This window comes from Bombina bombina, chromosome 7 (genome assembly GCF_027579735.1).
Source record: "Bombina bombina isolate aBomBom1 chromosome 7, aBomBom1.pri, whole genome shotgun sequence".
NCBI lineage: Eukaryota > Metazoa > Chordata > Amphibia > Anura > Bombinatoridae > Bombina > Bombina bombina.
In genome coordinates this window covers 61,172,857-61,200,356 of record NC_069505.1, presented here as the reverse complement: position 1 = coordinate 61,200,356, position 27,500 = coordinate 61,172,857, and the positions used below count along the sequence as shown (strand labels likewise).

The window sequence follows — 27,500 nt, the reverse complement described above, 5'->3', positions numbered from 1 at the left end:
CCGGCCAGTAATACACTTTTTCATTAAAAGTGATGGAACTGCACCTTCCCAACAACATATACAGACCAAATTCACCAGGCACACATAACTAGATAAAATAAGTAATCAACCACAAACCATCCACAGAAACCACATTCCAATACCTATTTTGGCCTTTAAAAAAACACTTTCATGAAAAGTGATGGAACGGCGCCTTAACAACATATACAGACCAAATTAACCATCCACATATAACTAAATGTGATAAGTGTAATCAACCACAAACCATCCACAGAAACCATGTTTCAATACCTGTTCTGGCCTGTAATACGCTTTTTCATGAGAAGTGACGGAACGGCACCTTCCCAGCAACATATACAGACCAGATTCACCAGCCACACATAACTAGATTAAATAAGTGTAATCAAACCACAAACCATCCACAGAAATCACGTTCCAATACCGGTTCCGGCCTGTAATACACTTTTTCATGAAAAGTGACGGAACGGCACCTTACCAGCAAACTAGATACATCAAATTCACCAGTCACGCATTGCTAAATGTAATGAGTGTAATCAGCCACAAAGCATCCACAGAAACCTCTTTATAATAATATCTGTTCCGGCATGAAATACACTTTTTCATTAAAAGTAATGGAACGGCACCTTCCCAACAACATATACAGACCAAATTCACCAGACACACATAACTAGATAAAATAAGTGTAATCAACCACAAACCATCCACAGAAACCACGTTCCAATAAAGGTTACGGCTTTTAAAGCGATTTTTCATGAAAAAAAGTGACGGAACGGCACCTTCTCAACGACATATACAAACCACATTAACCATCCACATATAACTAAATGTGATAAGTGCAATCAACGACAAACCATCCACAGAAACCATGTTTCAATACCCATTCCGGCCTGTAAAAGATTTTTCATGAAGTGACGGAACGGCACCTTCCCAGCAAACCAGATACATTATATTCACCAGTCACACATAACTAGATGTGATAAGTGTAATCAACCACAAACCATCCTACAGAAACTACGTTCCAATATCCGTTCCGGCCTGTAGCACACTTTTTCATGAAAAGTGATGGAACGGCAGCTTCCCAGCAACATATACAGTCCAAATTCACCAGCCACACAACTATACGAATATGTGATAAGTGTAATCAACCACAAACCACCCACAGAAACCACGTTCCAATACCGGTTCCGGCCTGTAATACACTTTTTCATGAAAAGTGATGGAACGGCACCTTCCCAGCAAACCAGATACATCAAATTCACCAGTCACACATAACTATATGTGATAAGTGTAATCAACCACAAACCAGGTTCCAAAACCCGTTACGGCCTGTAACACACTTTTTCATGAAAAGTGATGGAACGGCACCTTCCCAGCAACATGTAAAGACTAAATTCAACAACAAAACATAACTAGATGTGATAAGTGTAATCAGCCACAAACCATCCACAAAAACCACATTCCAATACCTGTTCTGGCCGGTAATACGCTTTTTCATGAAAAGTGACGGAACGGCACCTTAACAACATATAAAGACCAAATTCACCAGCCACATAACTAAATGTGATAAGTGTAATCAACCACAAACCATCCCACAGAAACCATGTTTCAATAATTGTTCCGGCCTGTAATATGCTTTTTCATGAGAAGTGACAGAACGGCACCTTCCCAGCAAAAGATACATCACATTCACCAGTCACACATGACTAGATAAAATAAGTGTAATCAACCACAAACCATCCACAGAAACCACGTTCCAATACCCGTTCCGACCTGTAAAACGCTTTTTCATGAAAATTGACGGAACGGCACCTTATCAGCAAACCAGATACATCACATTCACCAGTGACACATGACTAAATGTATAAAGTGTAATGAGCCACAAACCATCCACAGAAACCACATTATGATATCTGTTCCAGCCTGTAATACGCTTTTCATGAAAATTGATGGAACAACACCTTCCCAGCAACATATACAGACCAAATTCACCAGCCACATATAACTAGATGTGATAAGTGTAATCAACCACAAACCATCCACAGAAACCACGATCCAATAACCGTTCCGGACTTTAAAACGATTTTTCATGGAAAGTGACAGAACGGCTCCTTCCCAGCAAACCAGATACATCAAACCACATAACTAAATGTGATAAGTGTAATCAACCACAAACCATCCACAGAAACCATGTTTCAATAATTGTTCCGGCCTGTAATATGCTTTTTCATGAGAAGTGACGGAACGGCACCTTCCCAGCAAAAGATACATCACATTCACCAGTCACACATGACTAGATAAAATAAGTGTAATCAACCACAAACCATCCACAGAAACCACGTTCCAATACCCGTTCCGACCTGTAAAACGCATTTTCATGAAAATTGACGGAACGGCACCTTATCAGCAAACCAGATACATCACATTCACCAGTCACACATGACTAAATGTATAAAGTGTAATGAGCCACAAACCATCTGTTCCAGCCTGTAATACGCTTTTCATGAAAATTGATGGAACAGCACCTTCCCAGCAACATATACAGACCAAATTCACCAGCCACATATAACTAGATGTGATAAGTGTAATCAACCACAAACCATCCACAGAAACAACGATCCAATAACCGTTCCAGACTGTAAAACGCTTTTTCATGAAAAGTGACGGAACGGCGCCTTATCAACAACATACTAATAAGGTATACCAAAGCGCCAACTATACGAAGGCTGGGTCTGGACCAAATGCAATATTATCAAACGATTACAATAAACAATTTGAGTACACAAATAAGTTAAAAACATGAATCCATGTATAAACAATCAAATTTATACAACAATAGCTAAATGAATAGTTAAAACAAATAGTTATGTAACAGATATAGCATTTAAAATTGTGCAAACATTGCTCTTAAAAATATTCCTAAAAAATTCCAAATTTAGTATAAGGCTCACAACAGAAATTCAACTTTGTGTTTACCACATACACATAATAGGTGAAATATATTAGTCAGTTATATAATATTATCTAACCAATAATGTTCTCAATTTTATGCAATGCTCCTAAATATTGCCAATAGTTACTAATGTGTAAGGCTCTGAATGTGACTGGTGAATTTGGTTTGCTGGGAAGGTGCCGTTTCGTCACTTTTCATGAGAAATCGCTTTACAGGCTGGAACGGGTATTGGAACGTGGTTTCTGTGGATGGTTTGTGGTTGATTACACTTATCACATCTAGTTATGTGTGGCTGGTGAATTTGGTCTGTATATGTTAAAAGGAAGGTGCCGTTCCGACACTTTTCATGAAAAAGTGTTTTAAAAGCCGGAACCTTTATTGGAACGTGGTTTCTGTGGATGGTTTGTGGTTGATTACACTTATTTTATCTAGTTATGTGTGTCTGGTGAATTTGGTCTGTATATGTTGTTGGGAAGGTGCCGTTCGATTACTTTTAATGAAAAAGTGTATTACATGCCGGAACAGATATTATAAAGAGGTTTCTGTGGATGCTTTGTGGCTGATTACACTCATTACATTTAGCAATGCGTGACTGGTGAATTTGATGTATTCTAGTTTGCTGGTAAGGTGGCGTTCCGTCACTTTTCAGGCATTGAAATGTGGTTTCTGTGGATGGTTTGTGGCTGATTACACTTATTATATTTAGTCATTGGTTACTTGTGAATTTGGTGTATCTGGTTTTATAAGAAGGTGCTGTACCGGGCTGTTAGGTTTGGTTCCAGACACTATTTTGGTAGTTAAAGGGTTAATTAATTATATCACAAAGATTATTTTTCCTAAAATTGTTCTCAAGAGTCTAACACATCCCATTATATTTTGAATCAATTTCCTTCATAAAAGGCCTGTTCCGTTCCGGCATTTACATCGTCCATTAAATTAAGTCTATTATCCAGCTCTTTAAATTGCCAAGATGTTCTTTTAAAAATCAGATTATATTGATATACCATACTCATATAGTCATAATTATTAATGGTCAAAATCTAGGAGCCAAAATGTTTTGTCAATCCTTGTGTGTGTATATATATATATATATATATATATATATATATACACACACACACACACACCTTATAAAACCAGATCCAAAGCAATAACGCACTGGGAGCTAGATGGTTATTGGTGCCTCTTGTCATTGGCTCAGCTAGGTCCCACTAGTGCATTGTTGCTCTGCAGCTGACTTTGCAGGAGTTAAACACATAATTATATACAATCTATAGTATAATAATATAAGGCTCTAACAAATTACAGAATATTTTATTTTGCCTGTGTTACTATTTATCACCAGCTATACTGTGCACACACCTAACGAGTGCTCACCACATATACAGAACATTAAACTTATGATTAACTCCTTCAGAGTCCTACAATAAAGGTACAAGCGTTATTACAATAGACTTGTTTGTCTGCCGCCATCGTCACCACATGAGCAAACTAATTATATAATATGGACTATTTAGCAAGATCTGTTATTACCTTCCTCTGTAGACTTTCTCCTCTCAGCGCCGCTCCCCCTTTTCTTCTCGGACATGACAGCAACTCAAATAGCGCAGCTGACCTTGTAAAATAACGTATGTGTCCCCTCTGGCTACTCACTGGTGCCCGGACCTCTATGGCACCATAACCTACCACTTACTATACACGGAGCCCACCTACCGGCCCATGACTACTATACACCGCCCCTGTGTACAAATCCAAATTCCTCAGATTCTAGCGCTGAAACTCCAGTCGACGTCTTGTTCAAATGTCCCGCGCCCGCTCTCTGTCTCCGGAAGCGGAAGTGACGCAAAATTTACGCGACCGCCATGTTGTGTGTGGCGGAAGTGGCGGAAGTGACGGCAAAAGGAGCGCGGTTGTCAGTGTCACCCGGAAGAGACGTGGCAAGAAGAATTTGTGAAGATGGCATAGAGAGGAAATAGGAGGACACTGAATAGAAGGTGAATTCTGAACGAGAGGAGAGATAAAAGGACCGCTGTAGGTGAGTGTGAGGTGTTTACTGAGGTGAGGGAGCATTATCACCTTATCCCTGAGACAGGCTATTGAGGGATCACTAAATAGCAGCCTTACACACCTGAGTGAGTTGGCTCCACAGGATAATATAGGAATTGAGGAGTTTCCTCTTTCCTGGGCAAGTCATTGTATCCTGGTGACTAAATTTAGATTTTGTACACTTTATTTAATATATTATTTGCTATTTGGGGTACATGGCATAACTTGTTATTTAGAGCCTGTCAATAAACAAACATGGAAGTAGTAAATATCGTCTGGCAGGAAATTTACTTATAGACCACATCCCATCTTAAAATATATATCCCAGCTAAATTTTAGCTTGAAAATGTGATGTGTACACACAATCTAAGTCAGAGCCATAGCAGCAAGGCACTACTGGGAGTTATCAGAACACATCTAATGAGACAATGACAAGGGACGTGCGTAGCTACAAATCACTAGCTAGCTCCCAGTAGCATAACTCCCAATATTTGTGGCTAGGAATTAAAGAGCCTGGAGGTTGAGGAGGGTCCCTTTGTCATTTTGTGAGAGAGTCTGTGTCAGAAAGTGCGGATCATGAGCAAATAGTGTGTGGGGTTATGGCCATTTCTTCGTAGTCAGTGGGACTGTGTTGGGGCAGTTTGTGGGCGTGTCTAGGAAGTTTGTGAGTGGGACACAGCTCAGAATCAAGGACTACCTCTCAAATAGGGACATTTGTGAGCTCTGTAGTAGTGCATTGCTAATCCTGAGCCAACCAAAATATCTTTAAAGGGTTTAGTAAAACTGAGGCTGTGGGTATTTTACATAAAATGGAAAATTCAAGAACAAGGGGTCATGAGCTCAAGCTAAAGGGTAGTAGATTCAGGAGTAATTTGAGGAAGCATTTCTTTACAGAAAGAGTGATTGATTTATGGAATATACTTCCTCAAGAGGTAGTAGCAACAAACACTGTGGGGGACTTTAAAAATGCATGGGACAAGCATAGGGCTATCCTACGAACTAGATAAGTTTATACTGTTAGGTAAGGTCGGGCAGACTTGCTGGGCCTATGGCTCTTATCTGCCGTCAATATCTATGTTTCTATGTTTCTAAAGGATACCAAGGGATCAAAGTCAATTTAAAGGGACATGAAACCGCAATCTTGTCATTCATGATTAACATACGGTTGCCACCTCGGCCAAGTTTTCTTGGACACTTATGAGTTACACATGTTGTAGGGTGTGCAGAGACATGTATTGTGCTGTTCATCATTACTATTCATTTGCTTCTCAGGAGGCACAATACATGTCCCGCCCTGCTTACCCTGCAGCATGTGTAACTCATCAAGTGTCCTGGAAAACATGGCCAATGTGGCAACCCTAGATTCACATAGACTCTAGAGCATACAGTTTTAAACTTTCCAATTTACTTCTGTTTTCTAATTTGCTTTGTTCGTTGGATATCTTTTGTTGAAGAAGTAGCAATGCACTACTGGGAGCTATTTGAACACAACGTGTGAGCCAATGACATGAGTGATATGTATGTATGCATATGTGTGTGTGTATGTATATACAGTGTGTGTGTATATGTGTGTGTGTGTATGTATATATATATATATATATATATATATATATATATATATATATATATATATATATATATATATATATATATATATATATATATCTATATATATATATATCTCTTCCAAAGAGCACCTAATGGGTTTTCAAATTAAAATCAATTTCAAAACATTTGTAAATTGCACAATAACTAATTTATCAAATGCACGTTGACACGGAACCTTCCACTATACCTTGCTTTGGAACAGTTTCATATTGGTATTTTTTAAACACTTTTTTTATTTGTTTCAAGTGTCATTTTGTGTCTGTTTTCTTTTGTGTCTTTATGACAATGTTAACAGTCTTTTGTATTCTCAGTTCTCGTGTTAATAAACCAGATCACACTTTTATTGTTTGCACACTCTCTTTTATTGTTTGTTTTATATCTGTCTCTAAATGTCCTCAGCAGAAGAGATAAAAAGGGGAAAACCTAGGTTCCAATATGACTTATGTCTTCAATATTTATATCATTTTTAAAAATATTTCTATTTACTGTTCTCAGGCTAATCTTTGCTTTGAATATATCACTATAACTACCATTTATTTACTGTTTAATCTTCCTTTGAGTAGAAAAAGATATTTGGCAGTCAATAATGAATTAATTAAATGGCCATAATAGTCGGGAAAATGTTATGTTAAGATTTGTTAAAACATTAATTTTTAAGACTAGCAACCCTGCACCTCTCTACCTGTTAACCCCCCCCATCAGCAATCCAATCAGCAATGCTAGTTACACATCATGTGACTAGTGCTGCTGATTGGATCAGCAGCGTTTTAAACTCTAGACCAGCAGAGCTCTGCGGGCCCCAAGCGGTACGTCTGCTGTATATTAACCCCTTCGCAGGGGCTTAATCAATCATTAGTGCAGTTCAATAGTCTTTAATTGTCACATGGGAACAGTCAGGATATTGGTTGTGCTGAGACTTTTGTATTTTATTTGACAGTAAATTCAACATTAAACTTTCACGCAATTTTAAATAACTTTCCAATTTACTTCTGTTGTCAAATTTCCTTTGTACTATTGATATCCTGTGTTTAAGAGTAAACCTAGGTAAGCTCAGGAGCAGCAATGCACTACTGGGAGCTAGCTGCTGATTGATGGCTGCATATATATGCCTCTTGTTGTTGGCTCAGCTAACTCCCAGTAGTGCATTGCTGCTCCTTCAGTAAATGATACTAAGAGAATGAAGCAAATATAATAGAATTAAACTAAAAAAAAAAATTACATTGTGTATCTTAATAATAAAAGTTTAATTTTGACTTTACTGTGTCTTTAGCTAGAATACCTTTTGACAGCGATGAAACTAAACACAACCTGCTATACTGTGTTTTGTATGCAATGTGGGCGTTACCTAGGGACCACTCTGCAATAATAAAACACTCTAACAATATATAATTACATTAACTTGTTCCTTTAAATAATTTACCCATAATATTCACTCCGGCTGGTTTGTACATCAGATTCTTTACCTGCTGCCTTGTCAGGCTGATCTGATTTAGGGTCCATGGGACTTAAAGGTACAATTAAAGCAGTGCTTGACAAATATGTTCAAAATCTAGGAGCCAGCCCAAAAATCTAGGAGCCAGGTATTTTCTGTGTGTATGTATATATGTGTGTGTGTGTGTGTATATATGTATATATATATATATATATATATATATATATATGTATGTATGTGTGTGTATATATATATATATATATATATATATATATATATATATATATATATATATATATATATATAATAAAGCAGAGAAAGCGCACTCTCACGTAAAAGGCATCTACCAGGGTGCAGGTCGGTTTGTTACAGAATAGGTGAAACTTGCACTCACTGGATTTTTAGAAAAGGTGCTTTATTTAGCACAAAAAAGTGACGTTGCGGGGATCAATCACCCCTTCATCAGACCCTGATGAAGGGGTGATTGATCCCCGAAACGTCACTTTAGCACAAAAAAAGTGACGTTTCGGGGATCAATCACCCCTTCATCAGACCCTGATGAAGGGGTGATTGATCCCAGAGACGTCACTTTTTTGTGCTAAATAAAGCACCTTTTCTAAAAATCCAGTGAGTGCAAGTATATATGTATATATATATATATATATATATATATATATATATATATATATATATATATATATATATATATATATATATATATATATATATATATATATATATATATATATATATATATATATATATATATATATATATATATATATATATATATATATATATATATATATATATAATAAAGCAGAGAAAGCGCACTCTCACGTAAAAGGCATCTACCAGGGTGCAGGTCGGTTTGTTACAGAATAGGTGAAACTTGCACTCACTGGATTTTTAGAAAAGGTGCTTTATTTAGCACAAAAAAGTGACGTTGCGGGGATCAATCACCCCTTCATCAGACCCTGATGAAGGGGTGATTGATCCCCGAAACGTCACTTTAGCACAAAAAAAGTGACGTTTCGGGGATCAATCACCCCTTCATCAGACCCTGATGAAGGGGTGATTGATCCCAGAGACGTCACTTTTTTGTGCTAAATAAAGCACCTTTTCTAAAAATCCAGTGAGTGCAAGTATATATGTATATATATATATATATATATATATATATATATATATATATATATATATATATATATATATATATATATATATATATATATATAAAATAAAGCAGAGAAAGCGCACTCTCACGTAAAAGGCATCTACCAGGGTGCAGGTCGGTTTGTTACAGAATAGGTGAAACTTGCACTCACTGGATTTTTAGAAAAGGTGCTTTATTTAGCACAAAAAAGTGACGTTGCGGGGATCAATCACCCCTTCATCAGACCCTGATGAAGGGGTGATTGATCCCCGAAACGTCACTTTAGCACAAAAAAAGTGACGTTTCGGGGATCAATCACCCCTTCATCAGACCCTGATGAAGGGGTGATTGATCCCAGAGACGTCACTTTTTTGTGCTAAATAAAGCACCTTTTCTAAAAATCCAGTGAGTGCAAGTATATATGTATATATATATATATATATATATATATATATATATATATATATATATATATATATATATATATATATATATATATATATATATATATATATATATATATATATATATATACAGGGAGTGCAGAATTATTAGGCAAATGAGTATTTTGACCACATCATCCTCTTTATGCATGTTGACTTACTCCAAGCTGTATAGGCTCGAAAGCCTACTACCAATTAAAGTGAAGGTCAATTCTGCCGTCCAGGATCGCATATTTCAATGTATACTAAAAAATCAATATGATGTTCATTCACCAAAATATATTAAAAAACAATAATAACCTTTATTTTTCACTTGTTGTACCCGCTCCGTTGATGCTTCACAATCCGCCCGCCATACAACATTCTGTGATTGACATATTTGATGTCCTATTGGTATTTTAACCCCATGGCGTCCAGCCCCTTTTCCCTTTCGTCATCGTTACCCTATGCGCATGCGTTTATAGAAACAGCGCATCATCATCGGCATGCTCGTTCATGTAACGCGCATGCGTTTTCTGTTCTAACACTATTTACATTGATTCGTCAGCACAGTGTCGGTGCTCATTGTTGCTGACAGTATACCTGCTCCCATGCCACTGCAGCTGTCAGCCGTGCCCAGAATTTGGAACGTTATTTATGGCACCTATGGAACGCATGCGCCGTGGATCGGAGGATACGCATGCGCAGTGCAAAACGATCGCGGGTGGACGAGCGTAGTCCTCTTCGAAACTACAAAGCAACGTCAACACAATCGAATAAGGAAGTGTGGAGGGGGCGGAGGATAAGGCAAAAACGGAGGTATAATAAATAAACTATTTATATGTATAGGAATATTTTTTGGGACATATGAAATAAGCGATTAAAATAAATTAAACATTCTTTATTAAAATAAGTATAGTATATAAGAAAAATTGACCTTCACTTTAAGCATATTAGGTGATGTGCATCTCTGTAATGAGAAGGGGTGTGGTCTAATGACATCAACACCCTATATCAGGTGTGCATAATTATTAGGCAACTTCCTTTCCTTTGGCAAAATGGGTCAAAAGAAGGACTTGACAGGCTCAGAAAAGTCAAAAATAGTGAGATATCTTGCAGAGGGATGCAGCACTCTTAAAATTGCAAAGCTTCTGAAGCGTGATCATCGAACAATCAAGCGTTTCATTCAAAATAGTCAACAGGGTCGCAAGAAGCGTGTGGAAAAACCAAGGCGCAAAATAACTGCCCCTGAACTGAGAAAAGTCAAGCGTGCAGCTGCCAAGATGCCACTTGCCACCAGTTTGGCCATATTTCAGAGCTGCAACATCACTGGAGTGCCCAAAAGCACAAGGTGTGCAATACTCAGAGACATGGCCAAGGTAAGAAAGGCTGAAAGACGACCACCACTGAACAAGACACACAAGCTGAAACGTCAAGACTGGGCCAAGAAATATGTCAAGACTGATTTTTCTAAGTTTTTATGGACTGATGAAATGAGAGTGAGTCTTGATGGGCCAGATGGATGGGCCCGTGGCTGGATTGGTAAAGGGCAGATAGTTCCAGTCCGACTCAGATGCCAGCAAGGTGGAGGTGGAGTACTGGTTGGGCTGGTATCATCAAAGATGAGCTTGTGGGGCCTTTTCGGGTTGAGGATGGAGTCAAGCTCAACTCCCAGTCCTACTGCCAGTTTCTGGAAGACACCTTCTTCAAGCAGTGGTACAGGAAGAAGTCTGCATCCTTCAAGAAAAACATGATTTTCATGCAGGACAATGCTCCATCACACGCGTCCAAGTACTCCACAGCGTGGCTGGCAAGAAAGGGTATAAAAGAAGAAAATCTAATGACATGGCCTCCTTGTTCACCTGATCTGAACCCCATTGAGAACCTGTGGTCCATCATCAAATGTGAGATTTACAAGGAGGGAAAACAGTACACCTCTCTGAACAGTGTCTGGGAGGCTGTGGTTGCTGCTGCACGCAATGTTGATGGTGAACAGATCAAAACACTGACAGAATCCATGGATGGCAGGCTTTTGAGTGTCCTTGCAAAGAAAGGTGGCTATATTGGTCACTGATTTGTTTTTGAATGTCAGAAATGTATATTTGTGAATGTTGAGATGTTATATTGGTTTCACTGGTAAAAATAAATAATTGAAATGGGTAAATATTTGTTTTTTGTTAAGTTGCCTAATAATTATGCACAGTAATAGTCACCTGCACACACAGATATCCCCCTAAAATAGCTATAACTAAAAACAAACTAAAAACTACTTCCAAAACTATTCAGCTTTGATATTAATTAGTTTTTTGGGTTCATTGAGAACATGGTTGTTGTTCAATAATAAAATTAATCCTCAAAAATACAACTTGCCTAATAATTCTGCACTCCCTGTGTATGTATATGTATATATATATATATATATATATATATATATATATATATATATATATATATATATATATATATATATATATATATATATATATATATCTATATATCCCTCAGTTTACGCCGGGGTTAGGTTCCAGAAGGAATGGTTGTAAATTGAAACACGGTTTATAATGTAAGTCAATGGGAAGTAAGGGAGATAGGTTCCAGGCCCCTCTTAAAATTGTCATAAGTAACACCTAATACATTATTTTAAAAGCTTTGAAATGAAGATTTTAAATGCTAGGCAGCATTATAAACCTAATAAAATAATCACACAACACAGAATATACAGGTATAAATGAACAAAAACATTTGCTAAACAGCATTATAAACCTAATAAAATAATCACACAACACAGACTTCACTTGCATTTTTCTGCAAACAGTTCTTTCTATGCATTCCAATCTGGACTGAGTTATAGACAGGAAGATCTTGTTCCTTTGAAATCTGCTCGATAGCTCAGGTCTGGTTAAACTGATTAATTTCGGCTTGTTTGGCTTTGCTGCAATATATATATTTGTGTGTATGAAAGCATAAAGAGGCTAGAGAAAATTTCATAAATCACAACAAAACAGTTTTAAAACAAGACCACTTTAACAGTGCACATGAAGACAGTAAACAGATTGTAGTACAACTAGGAGGAGAGAGATGTAATATGATTGATTATAAAAATAAACTTTTCCAGCAATCACTGTGTAGAATGTAGAATTACACTATTTCTAGGGCAGTGGAAAAAACACAGGGAAATTTGGAGTTAAATAGGGATATCAAATAATGAAAGGCCATTGCAAAGTTTGATTTTTACAACACATTTGCCATTAAGTTTAAAAAAAAAAAACTTTGCAGTATATTTTCATTACTTGATTTCCCTATTTTCCTCAAATGTTTCCTGTGTTTTTCCACTGCCCTAGAAATACTGGAATGCATTGGCAGATGGGGGGGGGGGGGGGGGGGGAATACAGGAATAATTGGAGGGAAATAAAAAAAAGTGAAAATAAATTGCAGTTTTTCGGCAGCTTCCTTTGGCTGTCTGCCCAGAGCACAATTGCAACAAATGTAGCCAATTACTGTTACGTTCTCAAATAGGAGTCTGAAATAACTTGTGCAGCACTTTTTTATGTTAGTTCACAGAATAATATAGCAATTTCTTAGTAACAGCATGAAATATTAGCAGGGACATCACGGAGTGAGCACAGCTTTTCAATAATCGTATTCCCTCTTAAACCCTTCTATTGCCGTTACTGCTCAGTAACAGAGATCCTTTACTTATTGAAAAGTATTTTAATAATCAGTTGCTTTAGATAAAATGTAAACACGAGTTCCCATTCACTCCTCTCCAGTCCCTGTCAGTCTGTGGCTTTATTTAAAAAATCATTTCATTGTGCAGGAGGTTACCACCACTGCTAGTAGTGGAATGATGCTGCACTTTAGCCCGTCCTGTTTGTTTCCAAATTAGCCAGTTTCATACCGCACTGTGCACAAATAAGGCATTGGAATAGGAACTATCTTTATTTGTGCACAGTGCTGTATGAAACTGGCTACTTTGGAAACAAACAGGACGGGCTGCAGTGCGGCATCTTTACACTACTAGCAGTGGTGGTAACCTCCTCCTGAGTCCTGCACAATGAGATGATTTTTTAAATAAATCCGGGGAAGGATGAATATATGCAAGGGCTGAAGGGCATGTATGAGCCTCACACACAGGGCGCACTGACAGGAGAACTCACTCACCTCCTAGATGATGACTCACTTTGCGGCGCAATTCATGTGAACAGCCAACAGAACCACACCCCCTCTACCCGCACGGCATTCTAGGGCCTTTAGTTTAGTTGATTGCGCCTAGAAATTAACCAGCCGCACCGGGGGGCTAAATTTAGATGCAGCTTATAACGGTTAGCAGCGGTAGGTGAGACAAGTGGGAGAACACTTTGGGGAATCAAAATCTGGGCGCCAGGGGTTAATGTCAAGGCGCCTAGGCGCCCGTATTTGTCGAGCACTGAATTAAAGGCACAGAAAAGTACAAAAAGAAAATGTTTTAATGTGTTAAACGTGTTATTATTGCTCTTATACTTGCCTAGAACTATGGCCCCTTATTTTTCATAGGGGCTGCAAACATTTAGAGCCTGATTCTAAAAATGTTGCCAGGTCAGGTGGGAAAAACCCACTGCCACTCACAGGGGCTGCACTCAGGGAATACTATAAAAAAGGGTCTGTCCCTACGAGTTGTGAGATGTCTCCCATAGCAAGTAATGGAGCTCAGGAAACTTCATCAGGGAGAGTGAAGTTAATCACCTGTTTTGATTGATATTCATGTATTCTTCTATTAGCGTTATAAGTATTTTGTATATTTCCCACCTTTTAGTTTGTGAGAAAAAAACTATGAGAACTGCAGGGGGAAAATGTAAACAGAATACTCCGGTCCTGGTGGAGAAATTTCATCTACACCCATGGAACGCCCCTGTTCAGCCCACTAGCAGAGGCAGGGAAACTCATTTTACAATAAGGAAAATAATACACTTTGAATTGGGTATTATAAATACTAATTTCATAGTGTGTTTTTTTTTTGTTTTTTATTCCACAGTTGTGCAGTATAGTTTTATTACAATTTCTACTGTGTATATCCAGCCACCAATCAGCAGCTAGTTCCCAATAGTGTATTGTGGATCCTGACACTGCTCTATCTGAATCATTAAAGTGAAGGTAGAGTTTGGTGAATGAAAGCCAGTTTTTTATAAATACTATTAAAAACAAGGGCACTTTCATTCATCAAAGTTTACAAAGCAGCCGTTTTGATTAAAAACTTACCTTTGTTTCTTTCTTTTCACAGCCAGAGCAGCTTCCCCCTCCTGGAAATCCTCTCTTCACACATCAGCAATGACTAATCCGGCTTTTCCCCCCAGGGTAGTCATTACCTGAGGCCATGCTGTGATTGGAGGAGGCCGGATTAGTCATTGCTGAAGTGTGAAGAGAGGATTTCCAGGAGGGGGAAGCTGCTCTGGCTGTGAAAAGAAGAAAGGTAAGTTTTTAATTAAAACGGCTGCTTTGTAAACTTTGATAAATGAAAGTGCCCTTGTTTTTAATAGTATATTTAAAAAAACGGGCTTTCATTCATCAAAGTTTACCTTCACTTTAAAGTTTAATTTTGACTTAACCCCTTAACCCAAATGGACATATATATATATATATATATATGAGTACTCGGTATTTTGCCTATCGTACTGCATGACTTATATATACATCCTAGCTGCAGGAAGCTCCAGCAGTACCGGCTGTTAAGTTACAGCCGAGAGCTGGAGTTCCTGAGCTCCAGGCATCTGCCGCATATGGAACCAGCGCACTACCGGTGTTCTGGTTCCATATGAAGGCAGATGAATGATTGTTACAGATGCTGACACTTTGTGTGTCACCACCGTCTGTAACGGTCATCTGCTGGTGCTGGCGGGAAGTGTGGGAGGGAAAGCAGGTGGGCGATCCTACAGCAGAGAGAGGGGTAGGGAGGGGAATGGACCCTACACTGCAGGAAAAAATATGAGAGGGAGGGATTGGGTGCTACACCAAAGAAAAAAATGATTTATAGGTACTGGCAGACAGCTGCCAGTACTAAAGATGGCTGCAATTAGTGGGAGGGTTAGAGAGATAATTGGGGGGGATCAGGAAGGTGGGAGGGTTGAGGAGGATTACTACACTGCAGAAAAAAAACATTGAAAACATTTAATATAAGCTCATTTTGGTGGAAAAGGAGGGGGTCAGTAAAATCAGCCGTGTGCCCATTAAATAGTTCCTGGAGAGCACTGATTTTGAGATTGTAGTAAAACAACTTTGTAATACGTTTTATTATTTATTTGCCTCTCTCCTGTAATGTAACATTGAGAATATTCAGATTCTGACACTTTGACACCAATAATGAATATTAGTTAATTTTCCTGTAATATTAGCTTAAATTTTAGCCGAATGGTTAGTAAAATGAGTCGAGTGGTTTGCCCATTAAATAGTTCTTGGGGGGAACACTGTATTCACATTTTTTCACTCTTACGTAGTATGTTGATTTATTGTAAGACTGCAGAAAACTACAAGGTCTGTACCATCACTTTATCTGTCACAGCATTACAAAAGTTTTCTTTGTCTTCTACAGATCTGTCACCATGGGGTTGTGCAAGTGTCCAAAGAGAAAGGTGACAACCCTGTTCTGCTTTGAGCATCGGGTGAACGTGTGTGAACACTGTGTTGTGGCCAACCATGCCAAGGTAAGGATTGGAACCAAGTTTACTTCTACTAAGACATGGTTTGGGGGGGGCTTAAGGCTTTGACAGATGAGATGTTTGTTACCACTAAGAGTAATCTGTAACCTTTAGCTGTGCTTACCATGAGTGTAGTTTCAGTCCTCTTTCCAACCTTTCAGCCTCTGAAGAAGCACATACACGAAACGCGTCAGGAGTTACTGTCGTGATTTCTCTGTTGGTATTGACCAATAAACGTTATACTTGATGCAAGACCCAAGATTAAGCTGATTGATTGTTTGTTTTTATTGGACAACCTTTCATATTATCCAGATACAAAGCAAAAAAAAAAAAAAAAAAACATGGTCACCCTCCTTACTTGCATTTAGATTAAATAGATAGAAAGGTCACAATTCAAATGTGCATGGGTGCATTTTAAATAGAAACATTTTTGCAATGTACTTCCATTAGCAAAAATGCATCTAGTAAAAGTTATTACTGTTTTTCAGCGGCATATGCACATATCCTGCGAGTGCCCGTGCACCAGCATACAAGCATGACACCTTCTCAGAGAGTCAGCAGTGGCTTGTATGACACAAATTATGTCTTCACAGATACCGTACACACCACAGCCAGCGAAGAGAGTAACATAGTTGGTAAAAAAAAAAAACTGTCTGATCCACATTTTTATAGTTACTAATGTAAAAAAGTTTCCTACATTCTTCCTTAAGGGGACAGTATACACCTATTTTCATATAACTGCATGTAATAGACACTACTATAAAGAATAATATGCACAGATGCTGATCTAAAAATCCAGTCTAAAACCTTTTAAAAACTTACTTAGAGGCTCCCAATTTAGCACTGATACTGAAGTTAGGCTGGGACACGCACTGAAATGGGCTGAAAAAGCAGGAAGAGCAGACCCCCCCCCCCTTCCCTACATGGAAAGACCAATTACACAAACAGGAGCAAGCATGAATCTGTAGACATCAGTATACATCTAAAACTTTGAGGCTTGGTTAGGTGTCTGAAATTCAGCACAATGTTATTTAATCCCTTCGCTTTAACGCCGTTAGGATGGCATGGAATGTCCTACCATATATGGTGTCCTGCAGCTCCCCCCTTTGACGAAGACAAGGAGCAGCCTTAAGCACACTTTAAGGGAAACAAATTCATAACAGATATTGCTCTAGCGCCAAACTGAGGTGCGCAAGTAATGGATTTCCTCATTCAGTTATGTGCTGTAATAAAAAAACAACATTTTACAGCGGTATTTTGGTAAGCGCTCAAGCGTAACACTTAACGCCCCAATTGTACTTCGCGCACAATAAGCGTACTTATAGTACTCCCTTCGGTATTCAAGTTTTGCCGCGTTATGATGCTTTGGTTAAAATATTTTAGGATTTTGTTTCAATGCCAGATTGTGCATTTTTGTTTGCGCAAGGTCAAGCAAAAGATAATGCACACGGTGCTATTGGTTGCCACCCACATCTAGTCCGGAATGTTTGTTAGAGAAGATTGGAATAGCTCTGTTGTTCATGACAAACAGGATGAAAAACAGTAATTTCCTTGCAGGTTTAACCCATTTTCTGTTTTCATATCTCTTGTTGTTATTACTGTACTGTCCTATAAATGTCAGTTTTCTTTTGTTACAGTGTATCATTCAGTCATACTTACAATGGCTTCAGGACAGCGATTTCAACCCCAACTGCCGCCTCTGTAACACCCATCTCTCTTCCAAGGACACTACAAGACTAGTTTGTTATGGTATGGAACCTAGGGTGGCGCACAGAATGGCATATAATAGGAAATGGCAAAAAATGCAGGCTAAGAACCAACAGATGCTGCACACAACACTTCCAAGGCTAGGATGCTCTAGGGCAGTGTAAAAAAAAAAAGGTTTGCTTAACTTTTGTGGCATGGGGAAAATCTTGGAGCAAACCCAAAAATGAACTTTTAGCCATCCCTATAATAATAATAATAATAATAATAATAATAATAATTATATATATATATATATATATATATATATATATATATATATATATATATCTCCAATACAAATAACAGCACTCTCAGGTCTTTCGTTAAAGTGAGAACAGCAAAAGTCTCTTTTTTTTATTGAAACGTTTTCAAGGAGCTTGTCCCCGTCATCAGCATAACAAACATGTGAAACACAACTTGTATTTATATTAACATACCAAAACCATCAATGACAAAAACCTGTGTACCTCTTAGTGCCCCAGAATAAACCGCCAAACACTCGTGAATGGAACGCACTGTGCGTTCCAGTGGTTTGCAACCGGAAGTGTCTCATGTCACATGACTTCCGGTCTATGATTTTTTTTACACATTCTCCGTGTAAATTAATATTGATTATCAGATCTTAATCTGATATGTGAGCTATGTGTAGTAAATTATTATTATATCCCTGTGACCTTCTTCAGGTGTTGTAATTAGCCGACTTTTCAACGATTCTTTTGTATACCTCACACCCTACGTTTTTGTTATAGGCTTATTACGTAAATGTAAATACTTTATCTCTGCAATAGCCAATCTTTTTGTATTCTACTTGGTGTATGTGTGCCTGTATGTGGGTAACTGTTCTGTGTGCATTACTATGGTCTTCTGTGTGAGCGCATATTCATGCCTTTTTTCTTGGACCATTTGTTTATCTGGGTTGCCTTGGTTACCCTGTAACACCTTCTTTGAGCATTCTATGTACCTTACAATGTCTGCTCGGCGTTATTTTTTTATTAAGGCATAATATGTGCTTCTTTATTGTATCTATTATCTGTTATAGACCCCTATCTTAACCATTCACCACACTACATCTTATTTACATTATCGTTCTCCCCACTATTTACATATTTGTCTCTTGCTCCCAGTTAAGTGGGTATCCCAAGTTACTCTTGATTAGCCTGTTCTGACCATTGATCATGTCTGCCCAGAGATAAACTAAAAATAACTTAAACATAACATAAATTATTTACATACATGCTCTTAGCATATAATTACAGAATCAAATTTTGCTATCTGTGTATCATATATGTTGAAATATCATCTTAATGCTGGTTATTTATCACCTTCTCTTATGTTTTAATAGTTCATGTGTATTTTTCTAAGATTTGCTCTTGTGTGGGCTCTCTTGAATTTATCCCTCTAAGGATTCGCTCTTCTTCTAAAGTCCTGTGTATCAGATCTGTATTTCTTTGATTTCCATTCCTATGTTTATTTGTTACTTTTTTCCATCTTTTCTGGATTTAGATGGTATCCTTGTTTGTAGTTTCTTTTTATTCCAATTGGCTACTGTCTATGTAGGTTTTGGGAGTGGTTATATAGTGGTAACTTGCCTGATATGTGTCTTATCCCAAGAGTAGTGGAAGTCACTCTCGTGTCCCCCCTTACTCTGATCATAGGATTATGATTGGGGCACTACCCCCCTTGGGGTCTGTGTCCCTATCCATCCTTGATACGGTGCACAATATCTTAATGGCGTACCTTTGTTTGTATCTCCTACCTATATCAGTGCCTTAAAGTCTGGTTCCGAGTTGAGCCCCCCTGGATGTATTGTTCCCAATCTGTACATCCATTCTGCCTCTCTTCTGAGCAGGGCTTTATTACGGTCCCCTCCTCTCTCCAGCTGGGGGACATGGTCAATTAGAATGTATCTAATACTGGATACTTGATGTTGTTTTTGTGTACAGTGTCTGGCTACAGGTTGGTCAGACTCTCCTGTGTCAAGTGCCACACGTATCGCCCGCCTATGGTTGGCCATTCTTTCACGTAATGTTCCACTGGTCTTTCCAATGTAGAATCGGGCACATGGGCAAAAGAGTAGATAGATTACGTGTGTTGTATTGCACGATAAGGAATGCTTGATGTGATACACTTGGTGTGCGGGTGGTGAAAGGTCTTGGTAGTTATCAGGCCGATACATGTGGTACAGCCTAAGCATCTGTATGAGCCTTTGATGTTAATCTTTTCTTTATTCAGATAGCATCTTTTGGGGTCTGTTTTTACCAGCAGATCTCTTAGATTCGTGCCCCTCCGGTATGCAATCATGGGTGTAAGATTGTGTGCAAATCTTAGTTTAGGGTCCGATTGTACCACTGGCCAGTGTTTTCTCAGGATGTTACCAGCCTCAGTGGTGTTGGGTGAAAATGTAGTAGCCATTATGAGCCTATTGGATGGTTCTTTTGTATTTTCTTTGTATATAAGGGTCTCCTGTGTGTGTGGTAGTACTTCTTGTAGGATTGTATCTATTGTGCTCCTCTTGTACCCCGTTGTATGAATTTGTCCCTCATATATTGAAGTTGGGAGACCCCTGTGGCTTTACTTGTATTGTTACGTATTACTCGCATCATTTGTGATTTAATGATTCCTTTGAGTAGAGCTGGTGGGTGGCAGCTATTTGCACATAGAATGGAGTTCCTATCGGTAGGTTTGTAGTAAAGTGGGGTACCTAATGTGCCATTTTGTATGTAAACATTAAGGTCCAAAAAATGTATTTCAGTTTCACTGTATGTTATTTTGAACCTCACCGGTGTGTCTGTGCTGTTCATGTATTCAAACCATTCCAGTAATGTGTGTTGTCCTCCCCTCCAAATTAAAAAGACATCATCTATATATCTTACATAGAATATTATAGATGTTATATCCTTATTCCAAAGGAATGTCTTTTCAAAATCAGACATGTAGATGTTGGCATACGATGGGGCCATATTAGACCCCATCGCCGTGCCCGATGTCTGCAGGTAGTACTGAGTCTCAAAGCGAAAATAGTTATGTGTAAGGCAGAATTGCATAAGTGTCATGAGGTATTCAATCGGGGGTCCCTCATAATCTGTGTCTTCAATGAGGTGGTTCCTAACCGCTGTTAGTCCTTTGTCATGAGGGATGATGGTGTAGAGACTGTTGACATCCAGGGTAACCAGGATGTCCCCAGTCTCCACAGCAACATCCCTCAATTGGCGTATGAGATCATTTGTGTCAGCGATATAAGAAGTGATTTTTTTCACTGTTGGTTGCAGCAATATATCGAGTAGTTGTGCCACTGGCTGCGTCATGGATTGTACCGCCGACACAAGTCCCGATATTATACACCACGCCCAAAATCCACAAAACCATGGAAAGACCACCAGGGTGACCAATTGTGTCGGCGGTACAATCCATGACGCAGCCAGTGGCACAACTACTCGATATATTGCTGCAACCAACAGTGAAAAAAATCACTTCTTATATCGCTGACACAAATGATCTCATACGCCAATTGAGGGATGTTGCTGTGGAGACTGGGGACATCCTGGTTACCCTGGATGTCAACAGTCTCTACACCATCATCCCTCATGACAAAGGACTAACAGCGGTTAGGAACCACCTCATTGAAGACACAGATTATGAGGGACCCCCGATTGAATACCTCATGACACTTATGCAATTCTGCCTTACACATAACTATTTTCGCTTTGAGACTCAGTACTACCTGCAGACATCGGGCACGGCGATAGGGTCTAATATGGCCCCATCCTATGCCAACATCTACATGTCTGATTTTGAAAAGACATTCCTTTGCAATAAGGATATAACATCTATAATATTCTATGTAAGATATATAGATGATGTCTTTTTAATTTGGAGGGGAGGACAACACACATTACTGGAATGGTTTGAATACATGAACAGCACAGACACACCGGTGAGGTTCAAAATAACACACAGTGAAACTGAAATACATTTTTTGGACCTTAATGTTTACATACAAAATGGCACATTAGGTACCACACTTTACTACAAACCTACCGATAGGAACTCCATTCTATGTGCAAATAGCTGCCACCCACCAGCTCTACTCAAAGGAATCATTAAATCACAAATGATGCGAGTAATACGTAACAATACAAGTAAAGCCACAGGGGTCTCCCAACTTCAATATATGAGGGACAAATTCATACAACGGGGGTACAAGAGGAGCACAATAGATACAATCCTACAAGAAGTACTACCACACACACAGGAGACCCTTATATACAAAGAAAATACAAAAGAACCATCCAATAGGCTCATAATGGCTACTACATTTTCACCCAACACCACTGAGGCTGGTAACATCCTGAGAAAACACTGGCCAGTGGTACAATCGGACCCTAAACTAAGATTTGCACACAATCTTACACCCATGATTGCATACCGGAGGGGCACGAATCTAAGAGATCTGCTGGTAAAAACAGACCCCAAAAGATGCTATCTGAATAAAGAAAAGATTAACATCAAAGGCTCATACAGATGCTTAGGCTGTACCAAATGTAACGGCCTGATAACTACCAAGACCTTTCACCACCCGCACACCAACCAAGTGTATCACATCAAGCATTCCTTATCGTGCAATACAACACACGTAATCTATCTACTCTTTTGCCCATGTGCCCGATTCTACATTGGAAAGACCAGTGGAACATTACGTGAAAGAATGGCCAACCATAGGCGGGCGATACGTGTGGCACTTGACACAGGAGAGTCTGACCAACCTGTAGCCAGACACTGTACACAAAAACAACATCAAGTATCCAGTATTAGATACATTCTAATTGACCATGTCCCCCAGCTGGAGAGAGGAGGGGACCGTAATAAAGCCCTGCTCAGAAGAGAGGCAGAATGGATGTACAGATTGGGAACAATACATCCAGGGGGGCTCAACTCGGCACCAGACTTTAAGGCACTGATATAGGTAGGAGATACAAACAAAGGTACGCCATTAAGATATTGTGCACCGTATCAAGGATGGATAGGGACACAGACCCCAAGGGGGGTAGTGTCCCAATCATAATCCTATGATCAGAGTAAGGGGGGACACGAGAGTGACTTCCACTACTCTTGGGATAAGACACATATCAGGCAAGTTACCACTATATAACCACTCCCAAAACCTACATAGACAGTAGCCAATTGGAATAAAAAGAAACTACAAACAAGGATACCATCTAAATCCAGAAAAGATGGAAAAAAGTAACAAATAAACATAGGAATGGAAATCAAAGAAATACAGATCTGATACACAGGACTTTAGAAGAAGAGCGAATCCTTAGAGGGATAAATTCAAGAGAGCCCACACAAGAGCAAATCTTAGAAAAATACACATGAACTATTAAAACATAAGAGAAGGTGATAAATAACCAGCATTAAGATGATATTTCAACATATATGATACATAGATAGCAAAATTTGATTCTGTAATTATATGCTAAGAGCATGTATGTAAATAATTTATGTTATGTTTAAGTTATTTTTAGTTTATCTCTGGGTAGACATGATCAATGGTCAGAACAGGCTAATCAAGAGTAACTTGGGATACCCACTTAACTGGGAGCAAGAGACAAATATGTAAATAGTGGGGAGAACGATAATGTAAATAAGATGTAGTGTGGTGAATGGTTAAGATAGGGGTCTATAACAGATAATAGATACAATAAAGAAGCACATATTATGCCTTAATAAAAAAATAACGCCGAGCAGACATTGTAAGGTACATAGAATGCTCAAAGAAGGCGTTACAGGGTAACCAAGGCAACCCAGATAAACAAATGGTCCAAGAAAAAAGGCATGAATATGCGCTCACACAGAAGACCATAGTAATGCACACAGAACAGTTACCCACATACAGGCACACATACACCAAGTAGAATACAAAAAGATTGGCTATTGCAGAGATAAAGTATTTACATTTACGTAATAAGCCTATAACAAAAACGTAGGGTGTGAGGTATACAAAAGAATCGTTGAAAAGTAGGCTAATTACAACACCTGAAGAAGGTCACAGGGATATAATAATAATTTACTACACATAGCTCACATATCAGATTAAGATCTGAGAATCAATATTAATTTACACGGAGAATGTGTAAAAAAATCATAGACCGGAAGTCATGTGACATGAGACACTTCCGGTTGCAAACCACTGGAACGCACAGTGCGTTCCATTCACGAGTGTTTGGCGGTTTATTCTGGGGCACTAAGAGGTACACAGGTTTTTTGTCATTGATGGTTTTGGTATGTTAATATAAATACAAGTTGTGTTTCACATGTTTGTTATGCTGATGACGGGGACAAGCTCCTTGAAAACGTTTCAATAAAAAAAAGAGACTTTTGCTGTTCTCACTTTAACGAAAGACCTGAGAGTGCTGTTATTTGTATTGGAGATATTTAAAACATCACTGCACCCAGGCAGACGACCTTGGGACGACCTTGGGAGGGTATATCCTGTGATTAAGGGACGGTATATATGTATGTATATATATATATATATATATATATATATATATATAATATACACACACATGTACCTTGGTGACTTCTGGAGTGGAGAACAGGATATAGAGGGTACCCTGCAACCTAAAATCTGGCCCTATTCCACTGAACATTTTATTTGTGCGTTTAGTAATTGTAATTTAATTTCCGGCCCGTAAGGCTTGTAAAATATTGCTGTGCAGCCCCTGTGTGCTCGGTGTCACTGATTTACATTATAAGAAATCTATTGTTTTAGACCTCAAGAATATTGCACAAGAATGAGTTTGACATTTGTAGTGCTGGACACAATTCAGCTCATCTGAGAATACTAGAATCAGTTAGAATGATCACAGTTTGGTATTGTGGTTTCATGAGCAGGATTTGGCGAGCCAGGAACATGATATAGAGACCCAGGAAAGTAGATATTGTGATAAAGAGCTAACGTGTCTACGTGAAGACACAGAGTGTTACCGAGTGTAAATATATTACAAGAGATCCAAGTCTGCTAAGGACGTGTTACTTCTCCAATGTAACATTTGTATCTTCTTTCATTGCAGATCTTTTTCACTGGTCCTGCCTTAACGACATGGCTTCTCAGCTGCCTCCAAACACAGCACCTGCTGGGTATCGCTGTCCCACCTGCCAAGGACCTGTTTTCCCCTCCCCTAATCAGGCTGGTCCTGTAGCCACTAGCCTTAGAGAGAAGCTCTCTACTGTAAACTGGGCAAGGGCTGGGCTCGGCCTCCCTTTGGTGAGATACTTGAGTGGAAAAGCTCAATTTTATGCACAACCTCTCATAAATTTAGACTGTTGTTTTCTGTACTGTCTGTTCCACGATATCTTTTTCTATATGATTCACTTTCCTTTTGTCTCTTTTTCACAACATTTCTTTTTTCTAACTAGTTTTTGATTCATTTCGTTTCTCTATTCTTTTTTACTTATCTTGTCCCCTGTTCCTCCTGTCCTGTGTCTGTCTTTTTTTTTTTTTTTTTATTACCTTTCGTTTTGTTCTTAACCTTTTTGTACAACTCTTACTGTCATTTGTCTGCTTGTTATTCGGGGACCCACTGACAATTTGCTCTTTTTCTACTCTCTTACTTTAACCAGATTGAAGAGGTTGAGTCTGTTGATGAGACTGCATCGAATGATGTCACAGACTACAGGGATTGGTCAGCGGTTAATTGTAAGTGTTTATAGGGCAGACTAATGATGATAACACTTCTATACTATCAATATAAGGAGAGTCACACATTTGTGTATGCTATAGCTTTATAATCTACATTAAAGGGACATAATACCCATTTGCTAAATCACTTGAAACTGATGCACCATAACTGTAAAAGGCTGACAGGAAAATATCACCTGAGCATCTGTATGTAAAAAAGGAAGATATTTTACCTCAAAATGTCCTCAGCTCACCAGAGTAAGTGCTGTGTAAAAAGTTATTATCTTTCAGTTACTGTCCAGCTGCAGGTAAAAAAGATGAAGAAATGAACAGCAGCCAATCAGCATCGGCAGTGCTGAGGTCATGAACTCTTTTACTGTGATCTCCTGAGATTTCACTTAACTCTCATGAGATTTCATAGTAAACTTCCTTAAACTGAATAGGGAAATAAGATGAGTGTGCATGAAGCTCACTCTTTTGCCTGTCCTGGGACAGGCATACTGATTTGCTGCTTAAAGTCCTTTTCAGTGGGGTGCGAATACTTAGGACATTTTGAGGTAAAATATCTTTCTTTTTTACATAGAGATGTTCAGGTGATATTTTCTAGTCAGCTTTTTACAGCTATGCTGCAGCACTTTCAAGTGTTTCGACATTCGGGTATCATGGCTCTTTAAAGGGACACTGACCTTACAAAAAAAAAAATATACCAGTAATCAATAGAACTTTAGAAATAATTACAGTTCATAAAGTACTTTCCGTTTAAATTACTAACCGTTTCGCCTCAATCTTAATGCAAAAATCTTTATTATCTCATTGCTGGGTCCATAGGAAAAACAACGACGTTTCAGGCTTGCAATAGGCCCGTAGTCATGTATGTGTGTGTATACTGTGGGCACTGGCAATTTTTCTTTATCTGTATTTGAAACCAAGTTCTCCTGCTTCTCTCAGCCTCATCAGACCACCTGTCGGACACCTCAGAGATAACGCCCCAGACCGGATTTGTTTACAACTCTGCTCCGCACTCTACAGCCCAGCATGGAGCAAATGGAGGCATGTCACAAGATCACACTGTCCACATCGGGGAAAACACAGGAGACACTGTCAGCATTAATGCTGGTAAGGGAGCAGTGTCAGAGAGGTTTGGCATCTAATAAGGACAAGCAGAAAACAGGCAGACGGAGATACATATAGTATGTTTCAGCACAAAGTGTCAAGCTATAGGAGGTAAGGTGAGAACTTGCAATGCTCATGGAAGGGTCTGAGTAGGAAGATTACAGTTATGGAGAGGACAAATATTGTCAGGGAAACATAGCTGACAAGAGAAAGGAAACAAGTGACCAGAAATGATGGCAGGGGCTGACACTGGGGGAGTTGTGAAAAACGAAGAGTGGTCTCCAAATTACTTATATAGGTGTACAATTCTCATTACTTAGATAGGTGATGACACATGTATCACATCATTAAGGGGTATTGACCCCGAATCATCGTGTTTTTATGGATCCTGTCCTGGATAACTGAATAAAGTTGTTTTTTGCATCATTGGAGACCACTCTTCGTTTTTCACATAATCTGTTGTGAGCTTTGGTGCTTGCTCATTGTGAGTCTCCATATTGGACTGTGCTGGATTCCACCACTTGATTATTACTGAAGGGGAGTTGGGCAGAGACGGTGTTGGCTGGGACCACAGTGCTAAGCAGCTGAGCAGACCATGAGGAAGAAAAACTTACACTTTTTTTTGTCTTTCTCTTCTGTTTAGTTTCTACCCCC

The 27,500-nt window shown here is 38.8% G+C and overlaps 2 protein-coding genes across 2 annotated transcripts in view; one reads left to right on the top strand and one right to left on the bottom strand.

Moving 5' to 3' along the window:
* Window positions 1-4,787, bottom strand: part of CDCA5 (cell division cycle associated 5) — a 48,013-nt gene extending 43,226 nt beyond the window's left edge. The window contains exon 1 of the mRNA XM_053688876.1: window positions 4,505-4,787. Coding sequence (XP_053544851.1) covers window positions 4,505-4,559 — 55 coding nt within the window. The 5' untranslated portion in view covers window positions 4,560-4,787. The remainder of the gene's footprint in view (window positions 1-4,504) is intronic.
* A 65-nt stretch (window positions 4,788-4,852) lies between these two features.
* ZFPL1 (zinc finger protein like 1) overlaps window positions 4,853-27,500 on the top strand; it is a 24,372-nt gene continuing 1,724 nt past the window's right edge. Inside the window, exons 1-7 of the mRNA XM_053688875.1 lie at window positions 4,853-5,006; window positions 16,198-16,309; window positions 17,941-18,052; window positions 25,126-25,319; window positions 25,676-25,751; window positions 26,682-26,849; window positions 27,490-27,500. The exon at window positions 27,490-27,500 is cut by the window's right edge and continues 113 nt beyond it. Of these exons, the coding sequence (XP_053544850.1) occupies window positions 16,208-16,309; window positions 17,941-18,052; window positions 25,126-25,319; window positions 25,676-25,751; window positions 26,682-26,849; window positions 27,490-27,500 (663 nt within the window). The 5' untranslated portion in view covers window positions 4,853-5,006; window positions 16,198-16,207. The remainder of the gene's footprint in view (window positions 5,007-16,197; window positions 16,310-17,940; window positions 18,053-25,125; window positions 25,320-25,675; window positions 25,752-26,681; window positions 26,850-27,489) is intronic.